Raw genomic sequence first — 24,183 nt, 5'->3', positions numbered from 1 at the left:
GAGTGATATCTGGAAATTGGCCTCTGGTAATCGATTACCAAGGGTGTGTAATCAATTATAGGGCTTAAAAATGGAGACAGGATGTTAAGATGGCCTCTGGTAATCGATTACCAATGGTGTGTAATCGATTACACAGAGTAACAGGGCACTGGTAATCGATTACCAGTTGGGTGTAATTACTTATACAGGGAGATAGGACACTGGTAATCGATTACCATTTAGGTATAATCGATTACATAGTGTAATTTGTAGGTTTCCATGTGCAGAAGTTATGTAACTCGAGTTTGGGCACTGGTAATCGATTACATACTTTGGTAATCAATTACCAGAGAGGAAATCCCTTGAGAAGGATATTTTGACTATGCGTAGCCGTTATGGGACGCATTGTATTGTTGCATGTAGTTAGATTTCTTGTGAAAGATTCTACCTTCTTTCTTTTATTTCTTGTAGATCACGATGGCAGCGCAGTTAGTCCATGATTGCGTGGTGATGGAGTGCCTAGAGGGAGTTTGGGAGACCCTCGAAGGCGATGAGAGGTGTCGATTCCGTGGCACAATTCGACTCACTGCTACTTCATTGGTACATCCGGAGGAACCCACACGTACGCTTCAGCAGCCTGTGGAGTGGATACTACCTACACCTACTCCATATCGACTAGTGGAGCCAGTTCAAGTGATAGAGGTGTCATCCTTCGAAGAGGATCCTGAAGAGGACCCAGAGGAGTTACCTCCTGAGCCTGCTGTGGATGCTCTTGACTTTCCAGAGGATGATGAGGACCCACTCCTTGATGTGGATTCTTTAGAGGATATCATGTCAGCATCTGAGGCAGACTCTACAGAGGAGAGCGGCCCTGGAAGGACAGCGAATAGTGAAGACTCTTCATCATAGCAGACGACTCCTTAGACTAGGTTTACATACTTTTTGTGGGTAGGTGTATCTAGTACAGACTGCTAGGTTTACTCTTTTGATTTTTGGGTGGGTAGACCTATTGTATAGAAATTTTGATGATTGTATATATGTGGCTGAAGCCACCACAGTTGATACCTTTGCTCTAGATGTCACTATGTATTTTGCAAACTCCCATATTTTGGACAGTTTTAGATGATGAATGTAATTATGTTTAATCTTGTTATTTGAAAAGGAATTGTTAACAAACTTTATTAAAAAGAGTTTATCAACCACATTTTATTATTTTTCACGTGACGACCTAAAATCATGGCTGATATATTTTTCTTTTTAAAAGAGCAAAATAGTTTAGAGGTTATGAGTGATTGGAAAGAAACTACTCCGAATAGAGTTGTGAACTGGCCATTCAGGACTCTATAGTGATAATTTTCCTTCTGAATTTAATTACTGTGAAAAAGAGAGAGAAGGAAAAAAAAATTTCCCATGGTTTTTCTTGCTATTAAATTTATTACTATTAAACCAGTCATTATTTAGGGACGCCACACCTGGTGTGCATAAGGAGTGATGGTTGGACAGAATGATCATGCGATAGTTGATGCTCTCCAAGCCTTAGCTCAGGCTATAGGGAATCCAAATAAGGGAAAAGCTGTTGGAGCTACTGAGTACCAAGGGTTGGACCACTTCCAATGAAACAATCCTGCTGCTTTCATTGGAAGATACAACCCTGATGGTGCTCAAAATTGGATAAGAAGAATTGAGAAAATTTTCTGAGTGATGGCATGTCCGGAGGGGAAAAAAGTTGCTTTTGGTACATATACTCTGGTGGAGGAAGTTGAGTATTGGTGGGAGAATACTCACCAATGCCTAGAGGCTGAAGGTCAAGATGTGACCTGGGATGTCTTCAAGAGGGTATTTTTGGAGAAATACTTTCCTAAGGATGTTAGGAATAAGAAGGAGATGGAGATCTTGGAGCTCAAGCAGGGAAACATGACTGTGGCTAAATATGCAACCAAGTTTGAGGAGCTGGTGAGGTACTTTCCCCATTATCAAGGGAGAGATGGTGAAAGTTCCAAATGTGTGAAGTTTCTGAACGGCTTGGGACCTGAAGTGAAGCAAGTTGTGAATTACCAGGGTGTTCGTCAATTTCCACTCTTGGTTAACATGTGCTAGATTTGGGATAAAGACTCTCGAGACAACGCAAGCTATTATAGGAGTACGGGCCCAATAAAGAAAAAAAGAATGGACCTCAACATCGGGAAAAACCGTACTCGACCCCTCCTAAGCAATATGATAATCGCCCCAACAATCAGAGGACTGTTGGTATGGGGTTTGCGGGTGCTAGTGGTAGCAAACCCAATACTTTCCCCACCCAGATCACTTGTTACAAATGTGGTAAGCCAGGGCACATCTCCTCAAATTATGCTAATAAAGGCATGACCTGTTTTAATTGTAGACAAAAGGAGCATATTCAGAGAGATTGACCATATCCCAAGAAGGAGCAGAATGGTGGGGGCCTAAATGACCAAACTGGACATCTGAAGGCCACAAGAAGAGTCTTTAACCTTAACGGTGCCGAAGCTTCGAAATCCAAAGATCTAATCCAAGGTAAATGTTTCATAAATGGGATTCCATTATTGCCTTTAGTTGCATACACCTTTATTTGGTTCTCTATTAGGTTTCTAACTGATGCAATCCTACCCCCCAAGGGCATTGGACAGAAGACTCCAAGAAGATTGGGCCAGAGATGCAAGAGAAAGCCCTAGGGTTCTCATGAGCCTTAGGGTAGATTTCGGGCCCATGGGCTAAGTATGAGTCCACTTATCTTTATACATATTAGATTAAGGTTTCATTATTTTTGGCCCTTGTATTTAGGGCTCCATAATGTAGGTAGGGTACCCTAGAAATGTAGGATTTTTCAGCCCTTGTATTTTTGGGCACCAAGACTAGTTTTTGTATTAGGGGTAGTTTTATAATTTCACATGCATTAAGTGAATATTTGATGTGCGTGTTGGAAAATAAATTTAATTGAATTGGGAGAAGCCCAATCCAATTAAATTTTAGAGGGGGAGGTGACCATTTGCTTGCTACACCCCATTGCCACATCATATAGTCACACTTTGTGCATGTCCTTCATGTTTTACAAGCCTCATGACACCTAAGCACACTTAGTGGAGAATCTTGGACTTGATCTTGGATTAGTGGGCTGCACCATAGCTAAAATTCACTAATCATAATTAGTGAAATTTTGACTCCACAAATTCAATTTCAAATTCAAGTGAAATTTGAATAGACATTCAAATTTTCCTCCAATTTTGTGTGACACTTAGGCTATAAATAGAGGTTGTGCATTTTTTCAACTTTGATCATTTGAGAATTACACTTCAAAGTTCAGACCTCTTTTTAGGCACAAAATTTCGTGCTCCTTCTCTCCCTCTCCCTTATCTCATTTTCTCCTACCTTCAAGCTCTTATCCATGGCTTCCTATGGTGGTGAGCTTCTTCTTGACTCATCTTTTCCTTGAAGTGGCGTCTCCAATCATCTTTCTTCATTCTCCATTCCACTGCCATTAAACTTTAGAAGCAAAGGACTCCATTGATGAAGAAGATCCAAGGCCTACAAGCTCCACATGGAGCTATGTCACTAACCCACTCATGTAATTTCTTCATAAACTCTTACCTAGATACCCCTTCTTTATGTATAAAAGAAGTGTCAAGTAGAAGGGAAATCAGGTCCAAAGGTGTGAGAGGATTGAACCCATAGACAACCTCAAAAGGTGACTACTTGGTAGTTCTATGAGCCACCTTGTTATAGGCAAACTCCACATGAGGAAGGTACTCATCCCAAGACTTGTGATTGCCTTTTAGGAGAGCCCTTAACAATATGGATAAAGATATGTTCACTACCTTTGTCTGCCCATCAGTCTGTGGGTGACAAGTGGTGGAGAAAAGGAGCTTAATTCCTAGCTTAGCCCATAAAGATTTCCAAAAATGGCTAAGAACTTAGCATCTCTATCAGACACAATAGTCTTAGGCAAACCATGAAGCCTCACAACTTCTCTAAAGAGGAGTCTTGAGATGTGACTAGCATAATCAACCTTGTGGCATGGTATGAAATGTGTCATCTTGCTAAACCTATCCACCACCACAAAGATAGAGTCTACACCCCTTTCGGTCCTAGGAAGCCCAAGGACAAAGTCCATATTTATATCTACCTAGGGTGCAGATGGAATAGGTAAAGGTGTGCATAGCCCATGAGGCATAACCCTAGACTTGGCTTGTAAACAAGCCCCACACCTAGTGCAATACATATTGTCGCAACGTGCCCTTCGCGAGCGAGCGAGGGCGAGGCTCACGGGTGCGCTTTCCAAAGGAGGAAAGATGCGCGGAGTCGCCACCAACGTTTATTTGTGGAAAACGTCGGAAAAACCGAAGGAAACCGGTCAAAGTGAAAATTCTAAGTTCGGGAGTTGTATTTACGCTTGAGGAAGGTATTAGCACCTCTCACGTTTGTCTCAAAGGACAACAGCCTATTTTTCAGAATTGTGGAAATTGTGTTATCTTAACTTTATTTCTTTTTATTTTTTGAGGTTGACAAAAGCGGGGCTTTTGCTCCTACGTACCCTCCTTTGGAGAGGAAATCAGACCTACGTAGTTCTTTCTTATGTGTGAATCAAGTGATTCTTTTACTTTGAAAGGTGATCATTTTAAGGCGTTGGACCTTAAAAATGATCCATTTTACTTGGTAAGAAACTAAAATGATAAACTTTAGTTATTACTCAATTCAATTAAGAATGAGAAATCCCAAAGAGAAAACGTCCGATTGATTTTTGGCTTTATTCTACTAAAAGGTATTTTTTCCGATTATTATATTATTATTTTACCTCTTTTTTTATTTCCAACGTGTTAGTGCTTAGCTCTACTGAGTTTTAAAAGATTGGCTAAGATTTTGTTAAAACATAAGCACTTAGACAATGAAGGAAAGCTGGAGTTGCTGCACATGATGTCCAACGTTATGTCAAAGAATAAGATCGGGCTGCACAATGCACAAGGCAAGATGAAATGTCAAATGAAGAATTGAAGCTGCAGGATTCACGATGTCAGATACAATGTCCAGGACATCCTGCCTGAAAATACTGGAATTGCTAAAAGCATTGAAGCTGCAGGATCCACGATGTCGGATACAATGTCCAGGACATCCTGCCCGAAAATACTAGAGTTGCTAAAAGCATTGAAGCTGCAGGATCCACGATGTCGGATACGATGTCCAGGACATCTGGCCCGAAAATACTGGACATATAAATCTGTTATATCTTTAACAGATTATTGTGCAGTTAGCAAGAGATAAGATGATCTATCTTTAGGAACGAATTAAAAGATAATTAAAGTTCGAATTACAAACTAGAAGAGTTCGTTCAGGGATTAAAGATTAAAGATTAAAGATAAAAACTAAAAGATCAAATTGTATCTTTTAGATCTTTAAGTGCAGATTTTTCAGAAGAATGATAGATCTCATCCAGCACAAGAAGTTGCAGTCCAGATACGCTCACTGCTATATAAACACGAAGGCTGCACGAGTTTTGTACCAAGTCCGGGATTGAAGAGTTGTTTTGTGAGTTTTGGGACTTGAGTGTTTTGTGAGCCACCTTGATGGTACCCTAACATCAAGTGTTGGACCTGAGTGTGTAGAGTTGATCTCTTGTGTGTAGAGTTGATCTCTTGTGTGTAGAGTTGATCTCTAGTGTGTAGAGTTGATCTCTTTTGTTCAGAGAGCAATCTCTGGTGTGTTGTTTTGATTTGATTGTAAACACGGGAGTGTGATTGAGAGGGAGTGAGAGGGGTTCTCATATCTAAGAGTGGCTCTTAGGTAGAGGTCGCACGGGTAGTGGTTAGGTGAGAAGGTTGTAAACAGTGGCTGTTAGACCTTGAACTAACACTATTTTAGTGGATTTCCTCCCTGGCTTGGTAGCCCCCAGATGTAGGTGAGGTTGCACCGAACTGGGTTAACAATTCTCTTGTGTTATTTACTTGGTTAATCTGTTCATACTCCCAAATATAATCTGCATGTTCTGAAGCGTGATGTCGTGACATCCGGTACGACATCTGTCATCGGTATCAGAATTTCACAACGTGGTTACGGCACGACCGAACGGTCGGAATTCATTTTAACAGAAATTAACGAATGAACATGGAGAAAGAAGGAGGACCAGTGAACAGACCACCAATTCTGGATGGAACCAACTATGAATACTGGAAAGCAAGGATAGGGGGTATAGAAAGCGAATGAAAACGAGAATAAAAATACACAAAACAAATGGGGACCACCACGGGTACATAGAATGAATTGAAAAGCCTGGTTTGAGGTACTTACCCATTGAAGACTGAAGAAAACGAAGAACGAACGATGAATCTTGAAGAACGGTCGAGAATCTTCCCGTAATTACTCACGGAAACGTTACGGAAGCGCCTCGGCTTGGATTTTCTTCACGGAACTAATTTTCCTCAGCTATTTCCAGAGAGAGAGAGAGAAGTGCCTAAGGGGCTTAACCCTTTTCATCTTCACTTCTCCCTCTATTTATAGCAAAATAGGGGAGAAGCTTGCCGCCCAGCTCGCCCAGGCGAGCAAGGTTGCTTCCTCCAGAAGCAACAGCCTTCTGGAGGAATCTTCTGGAGGGCCCAAGTCGGCCTGGTTGCTATTTGCACCCCCTGTTTACTAAATGCACCCCCCTTTCTATTTTTTTTGTAATTCTTTTTTTCGTAACGTTACGAAACTTTACGAATTTTGTAACGATACTTATTTTCCTTCCGCAAGGTTACGAATCCTTACGGATTATGTATTTACTCTTTTTAGCCTTCGAAGAAGTTACAGAAACTCACGGATTGCGCAAAAACACCTCTTTTCGATTTCCGCCACATTACGGAATTTCACGAATCACGCAAGCCTGCTCCCTTTCGATTTCAGAGACTTCTCGGGACTTCATTTATTGCATGTCATCAAGTAATAATCCCCGGACGAAATTAGGGTATGACAGTTGCCCCTTTTTACTTACCTCTCATCGGAGATAAGAGGAAACCAAAGATAGGACACTGATTTCGTCCGTCTTGCCCTTTCTGTGATGACGACTCTCGTCTCCACTCCTTCTTTTTTTTCTTCTGCACAAAACAAAATACAAACAACAACAAAGAACAACGAACATAATATACACATATACACATACACATATTTGACGAAGGAACCGATCTGGAAAACAACAGAATAACGTGTTTCCCAGTCACCAGAGACTTCACGCTTGACAAGGGAGGACACATAAACAGCGCTAGGCAATAACATTCATGTGGCTCTGGAACAAAGGTGGAGTATGGAGGATTGCCTTGAGGGTCCGCACTTAGGCAATCATGAAACGCAGCTCCAAACTCGAAAGTGGAGGACACATGAATAGCCCTAAGCAATAACATTCATGTGGCTCCGGAAAAGGGTGAGAATGGAGGATTGCCTTAAGGGTCCTCTCTTAGGCAATCATGAAACTCAGCTCCAAACTCGAAAGTGGAGGACACATGAATGACAACGCAATTCATTCATGTGGCTCCGGAAAAGGATGAGAATGGAGGATTGCCTTGAGGGTCCTCTCTTAGGCAATCATGAAACACAGCTCCAAACTCAAAAGTGGAGAACACATGAACAACCCTAAGCAATAACATTCATGTGGCTCCGGAAAAGGGTGAGAAAGGAGGATTGCCTTGAGGGTCCTCTCTTAGGCAATCATGGAACATAGCTCCAAACTCGAAAATGGAGGACACATGAATGACAACGCAATTCATTCATGTGGCTCCGGAAAAGGATGAGAATGGAGGATTGCCTTGAGGGTCCTCTCTTAGGCAATCATGAAACACAGCTCCAAACTCAAAAGTGGAGAACACATGAACAGCCCTAAGCAATAACATTCATGTGGCTCCGAAAAAGGGTGTTGGCGGGACCGAACGGTCCACCGGGTTTTTCCACCTAAAAGGATAACATGCTTTTTGCAAAGAAAGATAAATCATTCGCGACAACACCACATCTTAGAGAAACAATATACTTGTGCCAAGGGTAATCTTCCTTGTAACCGAGAATGATGGGTAGGATGTCAACTTCTAGCTTTCAAATGAACACGCAGGGGAAACATCGGGCTAAGCTGAAAATAAATCACTCATAGTGTATAAAACTCACAAGGCAAGTGTGTCATCCTATTCCCAAACCATAACTGCACCAGGACTCTATTTTGCACACGACTTCCTATCGAATCATAAATCAAACGTACGATGACGGACCAATAGGATTTCCCCGAGGTCAGGGTTTTTGGAGAGGAATCTGGGTGTTTCGGTCTTTTCCTCTTTGTTCATGTGAGGTGGGATATTGCCAGTCAAGAATGATTCTGAGTGGCAATCTGGCTTTTGGAGACTTTCTATCCTCTTTCTTTCATTGATCGAGAATTGCTTCTTTTCCATTTTTACTTCCTTTTGATCTTTGATCGGGAATCCTTCTTTCCTTTCTTTTGTTCTTTTCTCTATTTTTACTATTCTCTTTTTTCTTTCTTTCCATTTCTTCCTTGTCTTTCTTTTCACTTTTCCTTCCCCATCCCTTTCTTTGGGAAATCGGGTTTTAGCATTCTATTCGCTCTCCCTTGAGGAGATTCCGCTGGCCTTTGCTTCGGGGGAAAGAATGAGGATTCTTTTTATAGGCCAAGGTTCAAAAGGTCTAAGGTTGTGTTTCAATAGGGTCTTTTATCGCGGGAACCCCAATCTTGATATCTGGGGCGAAACAAATTTGGGTGTCAAGGTGTCGATTTCGGGCCGAACTTCCATATTATTCCATAAGGCACGCGTGACAATGATGATTTGAAAACAGCGTGCAAAATTAGTCATGGCTACAGCCAGGTGGGCACTCAAGCATCCTGTTTATGGCATTGTGATACTACGGTTGGGAATTTACACAAACAGACCCAACGTTTCCCAATTATGTTCTTTTATCAGTTCAATGAATTCATCCATTCTTATCTCGGTTATTCCGGAAAATAAACTCTTAGCATCAGTCCCTTGTTTCCAGAAGATACGTTTGCTCTTTACGAATGATTTATACTTCTTAACTATAATATGTCAACCTTCGCGGTCTTTCTTTCTTTTTCCTTTTTGTTTCATTCACAAAATTATACACCTGTGGTCCTTTATGAGGAAAACCTTTCTTTGTACATCTATATTGTTATACATGACAAACTTTTTCTGTACACGCATTGGAACTCTTTCTCTTTACATCACACGGTCTATATACAAACCCTATTTACGTTCAAAGATTTTTTTGTTTTTCCCAACACACACCTGTGGTTCGCACAAAAGTTTCCTCATATACACTCGCTGCTCACACACACAAGAATTCCTTTCCACGCATCATTTACACACAAGAATCCTTCTATACACATTTCCTTTTACATACATGTATAAATAAAAACCTTTTTCTTTTCTATATGAACATGACTTTTATTCACAGCGCTTCTTTCTTTTTATTAGGATTTTTGGTTCATCTTATTTTATTATTTTTAGGACGACGTTCCTAAAATGAGAAAAAACTCTACGCTGTTCCAGCATTTCAATAAGCACTATTGACAACTAACGAAACAAATACCGACGTAACAACTCAAGTGATATGTATGTACAAAACAAAAGTCAAAACATGAAACAAACGTCAGTCCCTTAGTCAAACACAAAATAAGATGATATGTGATAGAAAAAACAAATGGAAACAAATAGAAATATGGATCAAGAGATCTCCCAATCATGTGGCCCCGCTCCCTCCTAAGAAATCAAGTAAATCGGTCATCTCTTCATCCTCGCGGGCCTCATCTGCCTCGTCGGGAGCCTCCGCCGGTGCCTCCGCTGGTGCCTCTCCTGCCCGGGCCTCGGGCCAATCTCCAGGCCATGCGACCTCTGCCCTGAACTGGTCCGGAGTAGGGCACAGAAAATAAGTAAAGCCCTGGCTCTACAGGCTGAGACTCATCTGATAAAGACAATCATGAGTCTGTACATGTGCCCGGTGGTTGGCCGCCTGCTGGCGAACCAAATGCCGCAAATACTGCTTCGTATCAAACAATCCGGCTGTACCAGCCTGATGAGGTGGCGGCGCGTCCGCGGCCTGTGGTGCATCACCCTGGACCTGTCTCTGCGTTCAGTACTTCTCAATAAAAGCTCGGGTGATGGGCGGCCAAATCACCTTGCTAGGTGTGACGGGGACGCCGAACGACTGGCAGAGTCCTGTGATCAAGGCGGGAAATCCCAGGGCCCTGTTGGACTTATCTGGGTCCAGAGGGTGCCTGGTAGGCGTCATACCTGCAAATATATAGATGGCATCAGCGATTAGCTGAGCCACATGAATGCTCATCCGCGTCAGGATGGCGTACACCAGCTGACACTTCGGCAGGGGGAGGTCGGAATTATGGTCGCTGGGCAGGATGTTGCTGAGCAGCAAAGTCATCCATATCTGAGTCAGGGTGGTCATGTTGGTGCGCATGATCCGCACCCGTCTCTCGACAGCAGTCCGGGCAAAATCTTGCCCCGGTATACATAGCAACTGGGGGATGGCCTCCTCATCGAACCCATCAGACCGGTTCCTCCTCTGGCCATATTCGCACTCTTGGCCCTCCTCCAACACTAACGGATATCCCAGGAGTTGGCCGATAGCATCCGCATCAAACGGGATCCACTGACCCCTCACCCAGGACCTCATATCACGCACGCCCTCCTCTGTTGGCCAAGCATTGGCATAAAATTCAAGGACTATGTCTGGATCAAACTTGGCCATGGGGGTAACCAGTGATGCCCACCGCCGGCGAACTATCTCCTCCTGGAAATCGGTATACTCGTCGTCCCTGAGCTGGATGCATCGCTTCCAGAGAAATAACCATCCCTTGATGGCCTCGAAGCGCTGCTGGTGTTCAGCGCTCCTAAAACGGTGGCTATCATACTCGGGAGTAGAACTAGTTCCTTCGGCCGCCTTATCCTTCCTGGATCTCTTTGAGGCAAGTTTCCTCGGGGCCATTTCCTGTGAGAACAAATATTTGGAAGTTAGTTTTACAAGATAACACTTATCTTAACGCAAAAAAGGTCGTGTTAATCCCTCTGATGGAGAACGGACTCATGTAATCCATTTATGCACACGCGTATGTGTAGAAAATATCCTATTATTTATATCAGCATACAAGGATATTCAAAACATTCTAGTTACCACACATATATATTTTTCGGAAAGAATACTTACACGCACGCTCAAGGTATCGTGCCAAAATTACATATGTTCATATGATAACTATTTTGCTACCACAAACTACCCACACACATTTGAAGTATTTTATTAACATACAAATTTTTGTTGTTTCATTCATATTTATTTACATATATGCACATTGGAGAGCCAATCTCACGTCACGCACACACTTGCATTTGAAAAGGAACTTTCATGCCATCTATCTACACTTGAGGAGCAATTCCAAATCATATATTCATTTGGGAAGCATTCTTGTGCCATTTTTGGCATGGGTACATTTTTTGAAAGGCTTCTTATACCACCTATCAACAAATATACATATTTTAAAAGGTATTTTTACGCTACCTATCCACAAATATACATTTTTGAAATGCATTATTTACTATTCATTCACTTTGCAAGGTATTTTCATGCCATATATTCACATATATACATATTTTTATGCCATATATATTTACACACATATCTACACACCATTGAAAAGCATCTCCCACGTTACTTAAGTGCAAAGTGCCAATCATGGGTAGCCCAAATTCTTACAAACAAGTCCCTATTTTCATGCTTTTCTAATCCTAAAACCAAACTTTGGGTTCCTAGTCCTGAGTATGTTTTCTTGCATTGAAGCTTAAAAAGTTTGGGTTCCTAAGCTTGGGACTGCATTTGGGCATCTATTTTGACTTTCCTACGCTGTCTCTACATACACAAAATAGCCCCACCATCCCAAATTTGCAAAATCATATTCATTCATCATTGGGGCATTTCACCGAGCACTTGGTGAGCGCATGTTTGAACATAAATTGCAAGAGGATGGGGACAATGTGGCATGCCCCATTGCTTCAGAATACAACCTAGGCCTAAGGCCTTCTCATCCAAATCCTCAACCCAAGAAAACAAGGATCAAAGCAAACCAAAACTGCCTCACAAATATAAGCATGTTCTCACAATTTAGAGTACCAAAAGATGAAGAAAACACATCAATGGGAAGCAAAAAACATCAAGGATGGAATACTTGCTTGTTGGAGTGAATTGAAACACCAAAAACGAAAGCAAAACGCAATCAAAAGTGGCTTAGGGGAGCAAGAACCGTGAGTCCCGTAAGCCTTCCTTTTTTGAATGAGGGGGGGAAGTTTTTGAGTGCAGAAAACGTTCCCTTCCCTCGTTTTTTATATTTTGGTGCAGGGGTTGCTCGCCCAGGCGAGCTAACCTGCCATTTTTTTTAAGGGTGCATTAACCATGCCCCCCTCTCTCTTATGGGCTAGAGTTTTGCCTATTTGAGCCTACTTAAGTTAGAATTAGGCGTTGATTATTTAAAAACAAACATTAGTAGTAAAATACTGCGAATTCAAAGGATATTGGGCTACCTTGCAGCGACGTTCTCTGCTCGTTTAGCGCCGGGAAGGGGCAACGATTGGTCGGTCGTGACCCCATCCCCACTTGCATTCGTCCCTATGTACCTGCAAGTAGGAAACAAAAATACGCGGCCAATCATGACCGGTCATCATCTTACCTTGGTTGATTTCTGCCATTGATTTGTCTTGACTTCTGACCGTGGCCTGAGACGATTCTACTCTTTGCTATCACAAGATATGCATGTGCATGTATGAATGTATGAATGTTTCTAATGCGATGATTTTATTTTAGTGAAGGCTGGTTAGGTTCAATTTTAAAATAAGCGTTTGGGGCACCCCATACTCCGAGCGAAGAGGGCTCATGCTTATAACAAATCTAAAACACAAAGTTTGAAACACCAAAGAGGGGAGTAAAACCTCGCCCATCTTTTCTTCTTTTAAAAGAACAAGACAAATACCGAGGAAAGGAATCCCTGGAGGAAACCAACAAAAAACTCAGAATTTAAAAGAAACTGCAATGGTCCCCTCGATTGCCCCAGATTTCAAGCGTAATATCGTTTAACTACATCGAAGTTCACGGGCGAGGGCAATTCCTTGCCATCCATGTGGGTGAGTATCAGAGCACCCCCAGAAAAGGCTCTTTTCACCACGAAAGGTCCTTCATAATTCGGGGCCCACTTTCCTCGGTTATCTTTAACAGCGTGGGACATCTTCTTTAGCACGAGGTCCCCCTCGTTGAACTTGCGCGGGCGTACCTTCTTGTCGAATGCGTTCTTTATCCTTCGTTGATACAAACGCCCATGGCTCATGGCGGCCAAACGCTTACCTTCAACAAGGTTAAGTTGGTCGTAGCACGCTTGAGCCCACTCTAACTCTTCTAAGCCTGACTCCGCCATTATCCTCTGAGAAGGAACCTCTACCTCAAATGGGAGCACTGCTTCCATCCCATAAACCAAGGAATACGGCGTTGCCCCAGTAGAAGTTCGTACCGAGGTTCTGTATCCGTGTAGGGCGAAAGGCAACATCTCATGCCAATCTTTGTACGACACTGTCATCTTCTGGACAATCTTCTTGATATTCTTATTCGCAGCCTCTACAACCCCATTCATCTTTGGCCGATAAGGGGTAGAGTTATGATGCTGGATCTTGAAGTCCTCGCACATCTCCTGCATCATCTTATTGTTCAGATTGGTGCCATTGTCAGTGATGATCTTCCTGGGGAGTCCGTATCGACAAATCAACTCCCTTTTTATGAATCTAACTACCACATTCCTTGTGACATTAGTATAAGACGCCGCTTCGACCCATTTGGTGAAGTAATCTATCGCCACAAGAATGAAGCGGTGACCATTCGACGCCTTGGGTTCGATGGCCCCAATGACATCTATTCCCCACATAGAAAAAGGCCAAGGGGCGGACATAACATTGAGAGGATGTGGCGGAACATTGACATTGTCCGCATATGCCTGACATTTCCTGACATGAGCGCAGCAATCGCTTTCCATGGTGAGCCAATAATAACCGGCCCTAAGGATTTTTCTGGCCATAGCATGCCCATTGGCATGTGTCCCAAAGGAACCCTCGTGGATCTCCTCAATCATGAAGTTCGCCTCTTTGGCATCTACGCATCGTAGGAGGGTCATGTCGTTGTTTCGTTTGTATAGGATAGTACCACTTTCAAAGAAACTAGTAGCCAATCTCCTCAACGTCCTTTTGTCATTGTCAGAAATCCCTGGTGGGTATTCTTTGTTCTCGACATACTGCTTGATGTCGAAATACCACGGTTTCCCATCCCGCTCTTCCTCTATTGCATAACAATGTGCCGGCCTGCCTTGAGATTTGAATTCGATGTATGGCAGATCCCCGTGTGGGGCAAGTTGAAACATGGATGCCAGGGTGGCTAGTGCATCAGCCATTTGATTCTCTTCCCGAGGTATGTGGTGGAAGGAAATGTCGTCAAAGTACTTGGCTAACCTCAAGATATGAGTTTGATAGGGTATTAACTTCGAATCCCTAGTTTCCCATTCTCCTTTCAACTGGCGTATCACCAAAGTTGAGTCTCCATACACCTTGAGTAGTTTTACATCAAAATCAATGGCCGCCTGAACCCCGAGGGCGCATGCTTCGTACTCGGCCATATTGTTGGTACAATCAAAACCTAGCCTAGCCGTGAAAGGAATACAAGGACTGCCCCTACTCCGTGGCCCAAAGCATTTGATGCCCCATCGAAGCAAACAATCCATTTGTCTATGTCTTCGTGGGTCCGCTTCTCTTCAAACAGGGCCATGATATCTTCATCTGGGAACTCAGGGTGCATCGGTCGATAATCCTGGAGGCGTTGCTGGGCCAAATAATCCGCCAAAGCGCTTCCCTTTACCGCTTTTTGGGTGACGTAAACGATATCGAATTCAGATAACAGTACCTGCCACCTAGCGATTCGTCCCGTGAGGGCCGGTTTTTCAAAGATGTATTTCACGGGATCCATTTTGGAAATAAGCCACGTGGTATGGCTGAGCATGTACTGCCTAAGCCGATGTGATGCCCATACCAGAGCACAACATGTCCTTTCCAACATTGAATAATTCATCTCACATGCGGTAAACTTCTTGCTCAGATAGTAGATGGCTTGTTCCTTTTTCCCAAAATCATCATGCTGACCCAATACGCACCCCATAGATTCGTCCAACACGGTCATGTACAGGAAAAGGGGTCTTCCCGTTATAGGTGGCATGAGTACAGGGGGATTTGTGAGACTCTGTTTGATTTTCTCGAAGGCCTCTTGGCAGTCATTATTCCACAGGATCGCCTGGTTCTTACGTAATAGCTTAAAAATGGGTTCACAGGTAGGGGTGAGTTGCGAGATAAATCTCGCGATATAATTCAACCTGCCCAAAAATCCCCGAACCTGCTTCTCCGTGCGTGGTTCCGGCATTTCAAGGATAGCCTTCACTTTCTCAGGATCTATCTCTATCCCTTTCTGACTTACGATAAATCCTAGCAGCTTCCCCGACTTCACCCCAAAGGTGCACTTGGTTGGGTTCAGTTTTAATTGGTATTTCCGCAACCTTCCAAATAGCTTACGCAGATTGACAAGGTGTTCATCCTCAGTCCGAGACTTGGCAATCATGTCACCTACGTAGACCTCTATTTCCTTATGCATCATGTCATGGAACAACGCCACCATGGCACGTTGATAGGTTGCCCCAGCATTTTTCAACCCGAAGGCCATCACTTTATAGCAGAATGTCCCCCATAGGGTGACGAAAGTGGTCTTCTCTACATCTTCGGGTGCCATCTTTATTTGATTATACCCCGAGAAACCATCCATAAATGAGAAAAGGGCGAATTTGGCTGTATTATCTACCAATATGTCAATGTGTGGGAGAGGAAAATTGTCTTTTGGACTAGCCCGGTTCAAGTCCCGGTAGTCTACACACATTCGAACCTTGCCGTCCTTTTTCGGGACTGGGACAATGTTGGCCACCCACTCCGGGTACTGCGCCACAGCTAAGAAACCTGCATCAAACTGATTCCTTACTTCTTCTTTAATTTTTAAGGACATCTCGGGTTTCATTCTTCGTAACTTTTGCTTAACCGGGGAAGATCCAGGATTCAACGGCAACTTATGCTGCACAATGTCGGAATCCAGACCGGGCATGTCTTGATACGACCACGCAAAGACATCTTGATACTCTTCAAGAAGGATTATCAAGCCTTGGCGGATAGGCGCGGTCATACCGGTTCCTACCTTTACCTCTTTCTTTTCCTCCGGGGTCCCCAAGTTTACCAATTCGGTTTCTTCTTGGTGAGGCTTCATTTCACGTTCTTCCTGAGTGACCAACCTCTCCAACTCTGGTGACAGGACGTCCTCTTCCTCTTCCTCGTTTATCGTTTGGCTTATATCTCGATCGAAATCGATTGTCAAACCCTCGTTGTTAGGATCCTCAACGAATCGACCCTCATATCTATACCAAACAAGGCAAAAGAAACAAAAACATGCAAAATGATATGAGAAAGGGTGGTACTGCAAGAACAGATGAAACAAGATCTCTTTGTTTATTTAATAAGGTAGGTTTCACAAAACAAAAGAGAAAGGAAATCTATAGGCTCTAATTACATTGAATCAGCGGTATAGACTTCTGACTGGCTTATCACACGCCAGTTCCCCACTTGGGAATCGGGGTGGCATGGTTGCACAAAACTTGGTGGGTCTTGAGGGAACTCCTCTTCTATTGCAGCCACCTCCTCCTCGGATGCCATTCCAGCGCTGGTGAAACACTGGCTAATACGGCCGGGCCATACCCTATCCGCCCGAAATCTTGACGGCACGTTCCTCCTCCCTGGCATCCCGGGTTCATATCCTAATCCATACTTGTATGGATTTCCCTTGATATCGACCATGTCGGCCTTCCCGAGGCAGTCCTTGCCTAGACCCATTCCGGGCTCAAATCCATTCTGGAGCATAACACGCGCCACCATTATGGCCGCTTTGGAGAGAGAAGGTAGCGACGGACTCGGTTCCACAGAGGCGCAGCTCACCACCTCAAAGGATTGGAAAGCCGTTTCCAATGATTCTTCCGCCGCTTCTACGTACGGTGCGGAGGAGGGGCAGCTCACTAACATATCCTCTTCACCCGACACTATTACTAAAAGTCCACCCACTGCGAACTTCAATTTCTGGTGAAGCGTTGAAGGGACCACTCCCAGGGCATGAATCCACGGTCTTCCCAAGAGGCAGCTATAGGCAAGATTTATATCCATTACTTGGAACACCACATTGCAAGTGTGGGGGCCTATCTGAATGGGAATGTCGATTTCCCCCATTACTTCCCGCCGAGTACCATCAAAGGCCCGCACCACCATCGAGCTCGGTTTTAAATATGACACACTAAAAGGAAGTTTTTCCAAAGTGGTCTTTGGCATTACATTTAAACTCGATCTGTTGTCGATAAGTACCTTTGCGACAACGTGGTCCATACATCTCACCGACACATGTAGAGCCTTGTTGTGTCCTCTCCCCTCAACGGGAATCTCTTCTTCCGCAAACGCGATGGAGTTGTTGGTGGTTATATGATTAACGATGCCTTCGAAACCCTCCACCGAGATATCATGTGCTACATGGGCGTCGTTAAGAACCTTCATCAACAGCGCACGATGAGGCTTGGAGTTTATGAGTAGTTCAAGCAAGGAGATCCTTGCTGGAGTTTTATTCAGTTGCTCGACTACCTTAAACTCGCTTTGTTGGATGAGGCGGAGGAACTCATGGGCCTCTTCCAAAGTCATTGTTTTTCCTTGAAGTCCCTCTTTCTTTTCGGCTCCTCTTGCCACGGGAGGATCTACTTCTTTCGAGGGGGTGGCTATATCTGTGGGCTCTTGGACCATGGGCGCCTTCCCTTTAGAGGGAAATTTCGCCGGGTGAGGGGAAGCGAACACCCGACCACTGCGGGTTACGCCACTGAGGCCGATGATGTTGGTTACCTTAGCTGATAGGGAGTCAACTTCGGTTGCAACTCTTTCGCTGGACACGGGAGGGGTATACTTCCACGGAACGGCCTTATCACTTTGATATGCAAATGGCGTTGGCTTGGGCGCCGCCCGCAGGTATATGGGTGTGGAGCCGGTCCCTTTCATAGTAAAACATATCACTAGGGCCTTGGGGGTTAGAGGAACCCTCTTCTCTTCCGACTACATGCAAATTTGTGGTTCTTCCTTCCCTCCTATGAACACTTCAAGCTGCCCGCAATCCATGAGCCGCTGAAGCAATTTTTCCACCACGGGACAGGTTTCCATGTCATGCGACTCCCCGAGGTGAAACAAACATTCATCCCTTTCATCTCCACCTCAGGAGACCATGCATGCCGCTTGCAGTGATTGATAGATGAAGCGTCTAAAAGTAGCCACGTCTCCTAACCTCTTTGTCCGTGATGGCCCGTCCTCTTCGACGGCGTTCACGCTAGCACCTCCATGACTAGCTAGCGGGTTGGTTTTAACATTTGGGCCTTCTTCCTGAAACGCTAGCCAGCCGGCACTAATCAGATGCTGCAATTTATACTTGAACGGGATACAGGAGTCAATATTGTGTCCGGGAACTCCACTATGGTACACACACTTGGCACCCGGATCATACCACTTGGGGTAGGGTGGCTGGAGAACCTTCCCGGGTATGGCCACCACCAAGTGATTCTCCAATAATGAAGGCCATAACTCGGAATATGCCATGGGAATAGGAGGGAAGTTGTCTTTCGGGTGTTGTGCATATTTATAGGTCGCGCCGGGGGCTGTATTATTAATTGGCCGAAGTGCGGCTGGAGCTGTGCGTTGGGCCGGCGCTCTTTCTGCTGTGGGTGGTCCTTTTACTTGAGTCGGGAGGGAGTTCCCGGCTCGGATAAAAAAATTTGGGGGATTGGGCTGGTATGAGCTTTGGATATTTTCGGGTGCTTTCATCCATGTTGGTGCGGTGGTGACTACGTGGGAATCTCCTTCCTTTTTCCTCGTGCCCACTACTGGGGCTCTTCGGTTGTTGTTGGGGGCCATATTGGCAGCATATTCAAACTTGCCTTTTCGTAGCCCGGATTCAATCCTTTCTCCGGCGAAGACGAGATCCGCAAAGTTAGCTGGCATGTAGCCTATCAGCTTTTCATAGTAGAACGTGGGTAACGTATCTACCATAATTGTGATCATCTCCCTCTCCGTCATGGGCGGTATGACTTGGGCTGTGAGATCTCTCCATCTCTGGGCATATTCCTTAATGGACTCATGCTCTCGTTTAGTCATACCCTGAAGCTGGTTCCGATCGAGAGCCATGTCCGTATTGTACTGGTACTGCCTAATGAAGGCAGTTGCCAAGTCCTTCCATGATCGGATCTGGGAAGCTTCCAGATTGGTATACCATGCTACAACTGCCCCGGCCAAGCTGTCTTGAAAGAAATGGACCAACAACTTTTCGTCCGCAGAATACGCCCCCATCTTCCGGCAATACATCCGGAGATGCCCCTTTGGACATGTCGTCCCTTTGTACTTATCAAAGTCTGGTACTTTGAACTTGGGAGGGATGACAATGTTGGGCACGAGACATAAATCCGCTAAATCCGAGAACGGGTAATTACTGAGGCCCTCGACTGCTCTTAACCTCTCTTCAAGCGCCTCAATCTTTCCCTTATCTTCCGCAAAGGGAACAGATTCTTTTACGGGTGTGGGTGAGGCCGGGATATGGCGGACTATGTTCGACTGGGGTAGTTCATGCGGGGATGGATCTTAGAGGTGGAGCAGGGGGCCAAGATGGGTATCTCCTTCCCCATCGTCTTGCCCGGGATAGTCTTCATAAGGTGGGAGTTGCCCCTCGAAAGTAGGGGCTTGGCTTAAATCTTCCGGGGTGGCACGGGGGGTGAAGTCTGGAGTCAGGCCATAAGGATAAGCTTGCGGACTATACCTTCGACCGAACACGGTCGTGTTTCTGTCTAGGCCCGGATTCAAGGCGGGCTGCAGCACCGGCTCCGCTTCCCTAACTGTACTGGAGGCGGTTGCGGTGGCTTTATCCTCTATGGTTTTGCTGGAGTTTTAACATGACCTCCGAGATGGAAGCCATTTGATCTTTTAAGGCCGATAGATCGGCCTTCATCTGTTCCTGCACGCCCTCTTCATTATCCATTTTTCTGGATCGAGTGTTATAGGGGTGCCTCGGTGTTTTCTTAGTTATGATGAAATTCCTAAAGAAATAAACAACGGTGAGTATGCCACCAAAACATGAGTATGCAAATGGATGATCGGAGCACTTGGATCCACCCCAAGGTTTTTAGATAACGTAATGAGTCCAGAACCTCTCATTTTATAAAAAGAACAAAGCTTTCATCTAGCCAAGATTATACAAAGGTGTTACAAGAGAACCTAACGATTTCTAATTATATGGGCCATCAAATCTATCATGTGCTGACAGTAATTGATTAGCCCATGAATCTCCTCGGGGGCAGTACACACTTCGGCCATGGCTTTTGCTTTGGCTAACAGACGCGGGAGGTCTTGACTTCCATTCAAGGTCAAGGCGAACCTATCCATCCACATAGTCGCTTCTTGATGCAACGCATCAATCACCCTGCCTCTTGCTTCTTTTTCGGCATACACTTGTGCAAAATCCTCCACTAGCTTTTGTTCATGGGCCATGGACTGGTTCAATTCTTCTTTGTATTGCCCTATGATAGCTAGCATGCTTTGCTCCATGGTTTCCAAGTGTTGAGCCAAACTCCATTTGGACCTCGCGCAAGCAACTAACTCTTCTTTTAAGATCATGCCATGCACCCGTGACCGATCTCTCTTCTCTCTTCGGAGCTTGAGCTCATTGTTGCTACCCCACAATGCCCCTCGGAATTTCTCTCGGCCATATTCCTCCTTGCGGGCCCTTTTGGTTTCTTGTTCAAGGGCTCTTGCAGTGGCCGCGTTTTCCTCTTGTAACTCGGTGCACTCCTTCCGGATGTGTGTAGCAACTGATTTGAACTTCTCCTTGGCGAGTCTCGCCTTCCCTAGCTCTAATTTTAGAGCTCGGACTTCTTCATCTTCCTTCGGAGCTTCGAAGTTCTCCTCATCGATAACTTTCAATTTGGAGAGCCAATCTAAGCCCCGCGTGTGAATTCTTAGCCATCCATGATAACCTCCGATGATGTCGTTTCGGATGCCCCTAAGCTCCTTGTCTTTTTTCAACGGATTCCTCCACGCCTTGTGGATTCTTTGTATAACCTTGAGACCTTGCGCGCCTAGATCCCTCACAAGGCAAGGCGAGAGACTTTCTTTAGTTGGTGCTCCCCTCATGGGGTACCCTAGCTGTCTTATGGCGAGTGCGGGATAATAATTAATACAACCCCTAGTCCCTATCAGTGGAACATTAGGGTAGTCCCCACACGAGAAGATAACTCCTTCCTTGCCTTCCTTCCAACAAGGAAACCAATTGATCGCGCTGCCCCGTATCCCAGCCAAATGTTGGTCCCAATCGACTCTTCCTTTTTCGGCACATGAGCGATAGCTTTGAAGTGGGCACGGGTGTCTCGTGTCTTGTCAGAATAGGTGTGAAATCAACCACACACAGAGAGCGGGTAAACAACAGACAATCCGCGCACTGTTTTTCTCACACCTCCGGTCAAAGGTGTCAAACAAATCTGCCAAGATAGCCACCACTGGACTTTCCTTGCTATGGTGATATGCGAGGAAAGCATCAATGGCGGCTAAGTCTACCAAACCGTCGACGTTCGGGAAGAGGACGACCCCAAAAATCAGCAAGGCTAAAATATCTGCAAACGGGCCCCACTTCTCTTGGCTCGCCATATCCCTTGCCTTTCCTTCCAAGTATTTCCGAGGCAAGCCCACTACGCCATTCCGAGTTTGCTTCGTGTGATCCAACTCCTTTGCTGAATCCCCAACCACAGCCACAATCTTGCTCAAGGAAGGAAGAAAACCGGAGAAGAGATACGGTTTCCTCCCCCCTAGAGAGCATCCTAATATTTCCTCAAACTCTTCAATAGTTGGGACCATTTGGAAGTCCCCAAACGTGAAACACCTCAACGGCTGGTCATAGTATTGGGCGAGGGATACGCAGCTTCCGTAAATACCTCCGTTGCGGCCAAATCTAGAATCTTTCCGTACACTTTGCGGAAGGCTTGCCTTTGGAGGGGTCCCATCAATCGTCCCAATTCCTTGAGGCTAGTGACGTCTAGACCTTTAACCTTGACTTGATAAAACCTTTTGCCGTTTTGGTTTGTCCCCATCATTTTACCTAAAAAAGGGGTGGATCAAGACTCCGACATGAATGATGCAATGCTTATGCATGAAACGGAAAGAAAACCACAAAAAGGGGTAATTCACACATACGAGACCGCAGAGATCCAATTTTAATGCTACATTTTGGGCATGACGGCGCCTCAACGTAGCATTAAAAAGGTTACGTATTACTCCAAAGAAACCAAACATCAACTAGCAAAACTATAAACTAGTGCTATTTACCAAAAATGCATGAGAACAAATGGCACGGAGCGTGTTTGCTCTTTGCCCCTATTTGGGAACCTAAGACAATATCTAGGGGTCTCTAATAACTACTCCCCAACAATTCATAACTCACACGGCTGTTTTCTAGAGGTACCATCACTCAAGATAATAATGTTGTGGCGGTATGGAATACCAGCAACAACACATTATAAAGAGAGAAAGCTCTAGACGAGGTTTCACTATTATCAAGCAAGTCGGAGACCTAGCATGATAATAGATTCACCTCCACTCCTTAAATTCCCATGAACCCGGGTATAGGGCCCCTTTTTTACTCAAACCCGTGGGTGCTTAGAATGCAGTGTAAAGAATGCGAAATAGACAATAATTCTTTACATTTTACACAGTTCAATAAAAGCATACCCAAAGTTTCACAATTTCACAATTCCTAAAATAGGCCTAACTCACAAAAATGTCCCCAGTGGAGTCGCCAACTGTCGCAACGTGCCCTTCACGGGCGAGCGAGGGCGAGGCTCACGGGTGCGCTTTCCAAAGGAGGAAAGATGCGCGGAGTCGCCACCAACGTTTATTTGTGGAAAACGTCGGAAAAACTGAAGGAAACCGGTCAAAGTGAAAATTCTAAGTTCGGGAGTTGTATTTACGCTTGAGGAAGGTATTAGCACCTCTCACGTTTGTCTCAAAGGACAACAGCCTATTTTTCAGAATTGTGGAAATTGTGTTATCTTAACTTTATTTCTTTTTATTTTTTGAGGTTGACAAAAGCAGGGCTTTTGCTCCTACGTACCCTCCTTTGGAGAGGAAATCAGACCTACGTAGTTCTTTCTTATGTGTGAATCAAGTGATTCTTTTACTTTGAAAGGTGATCATTTTAAGGCGTTGGACCTTAAAAATGATCCATTTTACTTGGTAAGAAACTGAAATGATAAACTTTCAAAACCCTATTTTTGTGGACGAGCTTGACTAGGCGAGTTGATTTTAGCCTTAGTTTCACTTTAGTTATTAGTCAATTCAATTAAGAATGAGAAATACCAAAGAGAAAACGTCCGATTGATTTTTGGCTTTATTCTACTAAAAGGTATTTTTTACGATTATTATATTATTATTTTACCTCTTTTTTTATTTCCGACGTGGTTACGGCACGACCGAACGGTCGGAATTCATTTTAACAGAAATTAACGAATGATACAATTCAAATGATCGGTGGAAATTTATTTTATTTTTAGATTAAGCGAGAAATGACTTAAATAAATGGCTTAAGCACGTCAAAAGGGGGTATAGAAAGCGAATGAAAACGAGAATAAAAATACACAAAACAAATGGGGACCACCACGAGTACATAGAATGAATTGAAAAGCTTGGTTTGATGTACTTACCCGTTGAAGACTGAAGAAAACGAAGAACGAACGATGAATCTTGAAGAACGGTCGAGAATCTTCGCGTAATTACTCACGAAAACGTTACGGAAACGTTACGGAAGCGCCTCAGCTTGGATTTTCTTCACGGAACTAATTTTCCTCAGCTATTTCGAGAGAGAGAGAAGTGCCTAGGGGGCTGAACCCTTTTCTTCTTCACTTCTCCCCCTATTTATAGCAAAATAGGGGAGAAGCTTGCCGCCCAGCTCACCCAGGCGAGCAAGGTTGCTTCCTCCAGAAGCAAC

At 44.4% G+C, this 24,183-nt stretch overlaps 1 protein-coding gene across 1 annotated transcript; it reads left to right on the top strand.

Moving 5' to 3' along the window:
• The first annotated feature begins 1,680 nt into the window (after nt 1–1,680).
• On the top strand, nt 1,681–2,076 carry LOC102665902 (uncharacterized). The gene has a single exon (XM_006579135.1). It carries the CDS (start codon nt 1,681–1,683, stop codon nt 2,074–2,076), a length of 396 nt encoding a protein of 131 aa, XP_006579198.1.
• The last annotated feature ends 22,107 nt before the right edge of the window (nt 2,077–24,183 follow it).

The sequence above is a fragment of the Glycine max genome, chromosome 4, assembly GCF_000004515.6.
Source record: "Glycine max cultivar Williams 82 chromosome 4, Glycine_max_v4.0, whole genome shotgun sequence".
Lineage (NCBI taxonomy): Eukaryota > Viridiplantae > Streptophyta > Magnoliopsida > Fabales > Fabaceae > Glycine > Glycine max.
Note: the sequence above shows the minus strand (reverse complement) of the source record. Positions and strands in the feature narration are given on the sequence as shown.

Coding starts and splice junctions, on each gene's coding strand:
- LOC102665902 (XM_006579135.1), top strand. CDS start 1,681: ATGGCATGTCCGGAGGGGAAAAAAGTTGCTTTTGGTACATATACTCTG.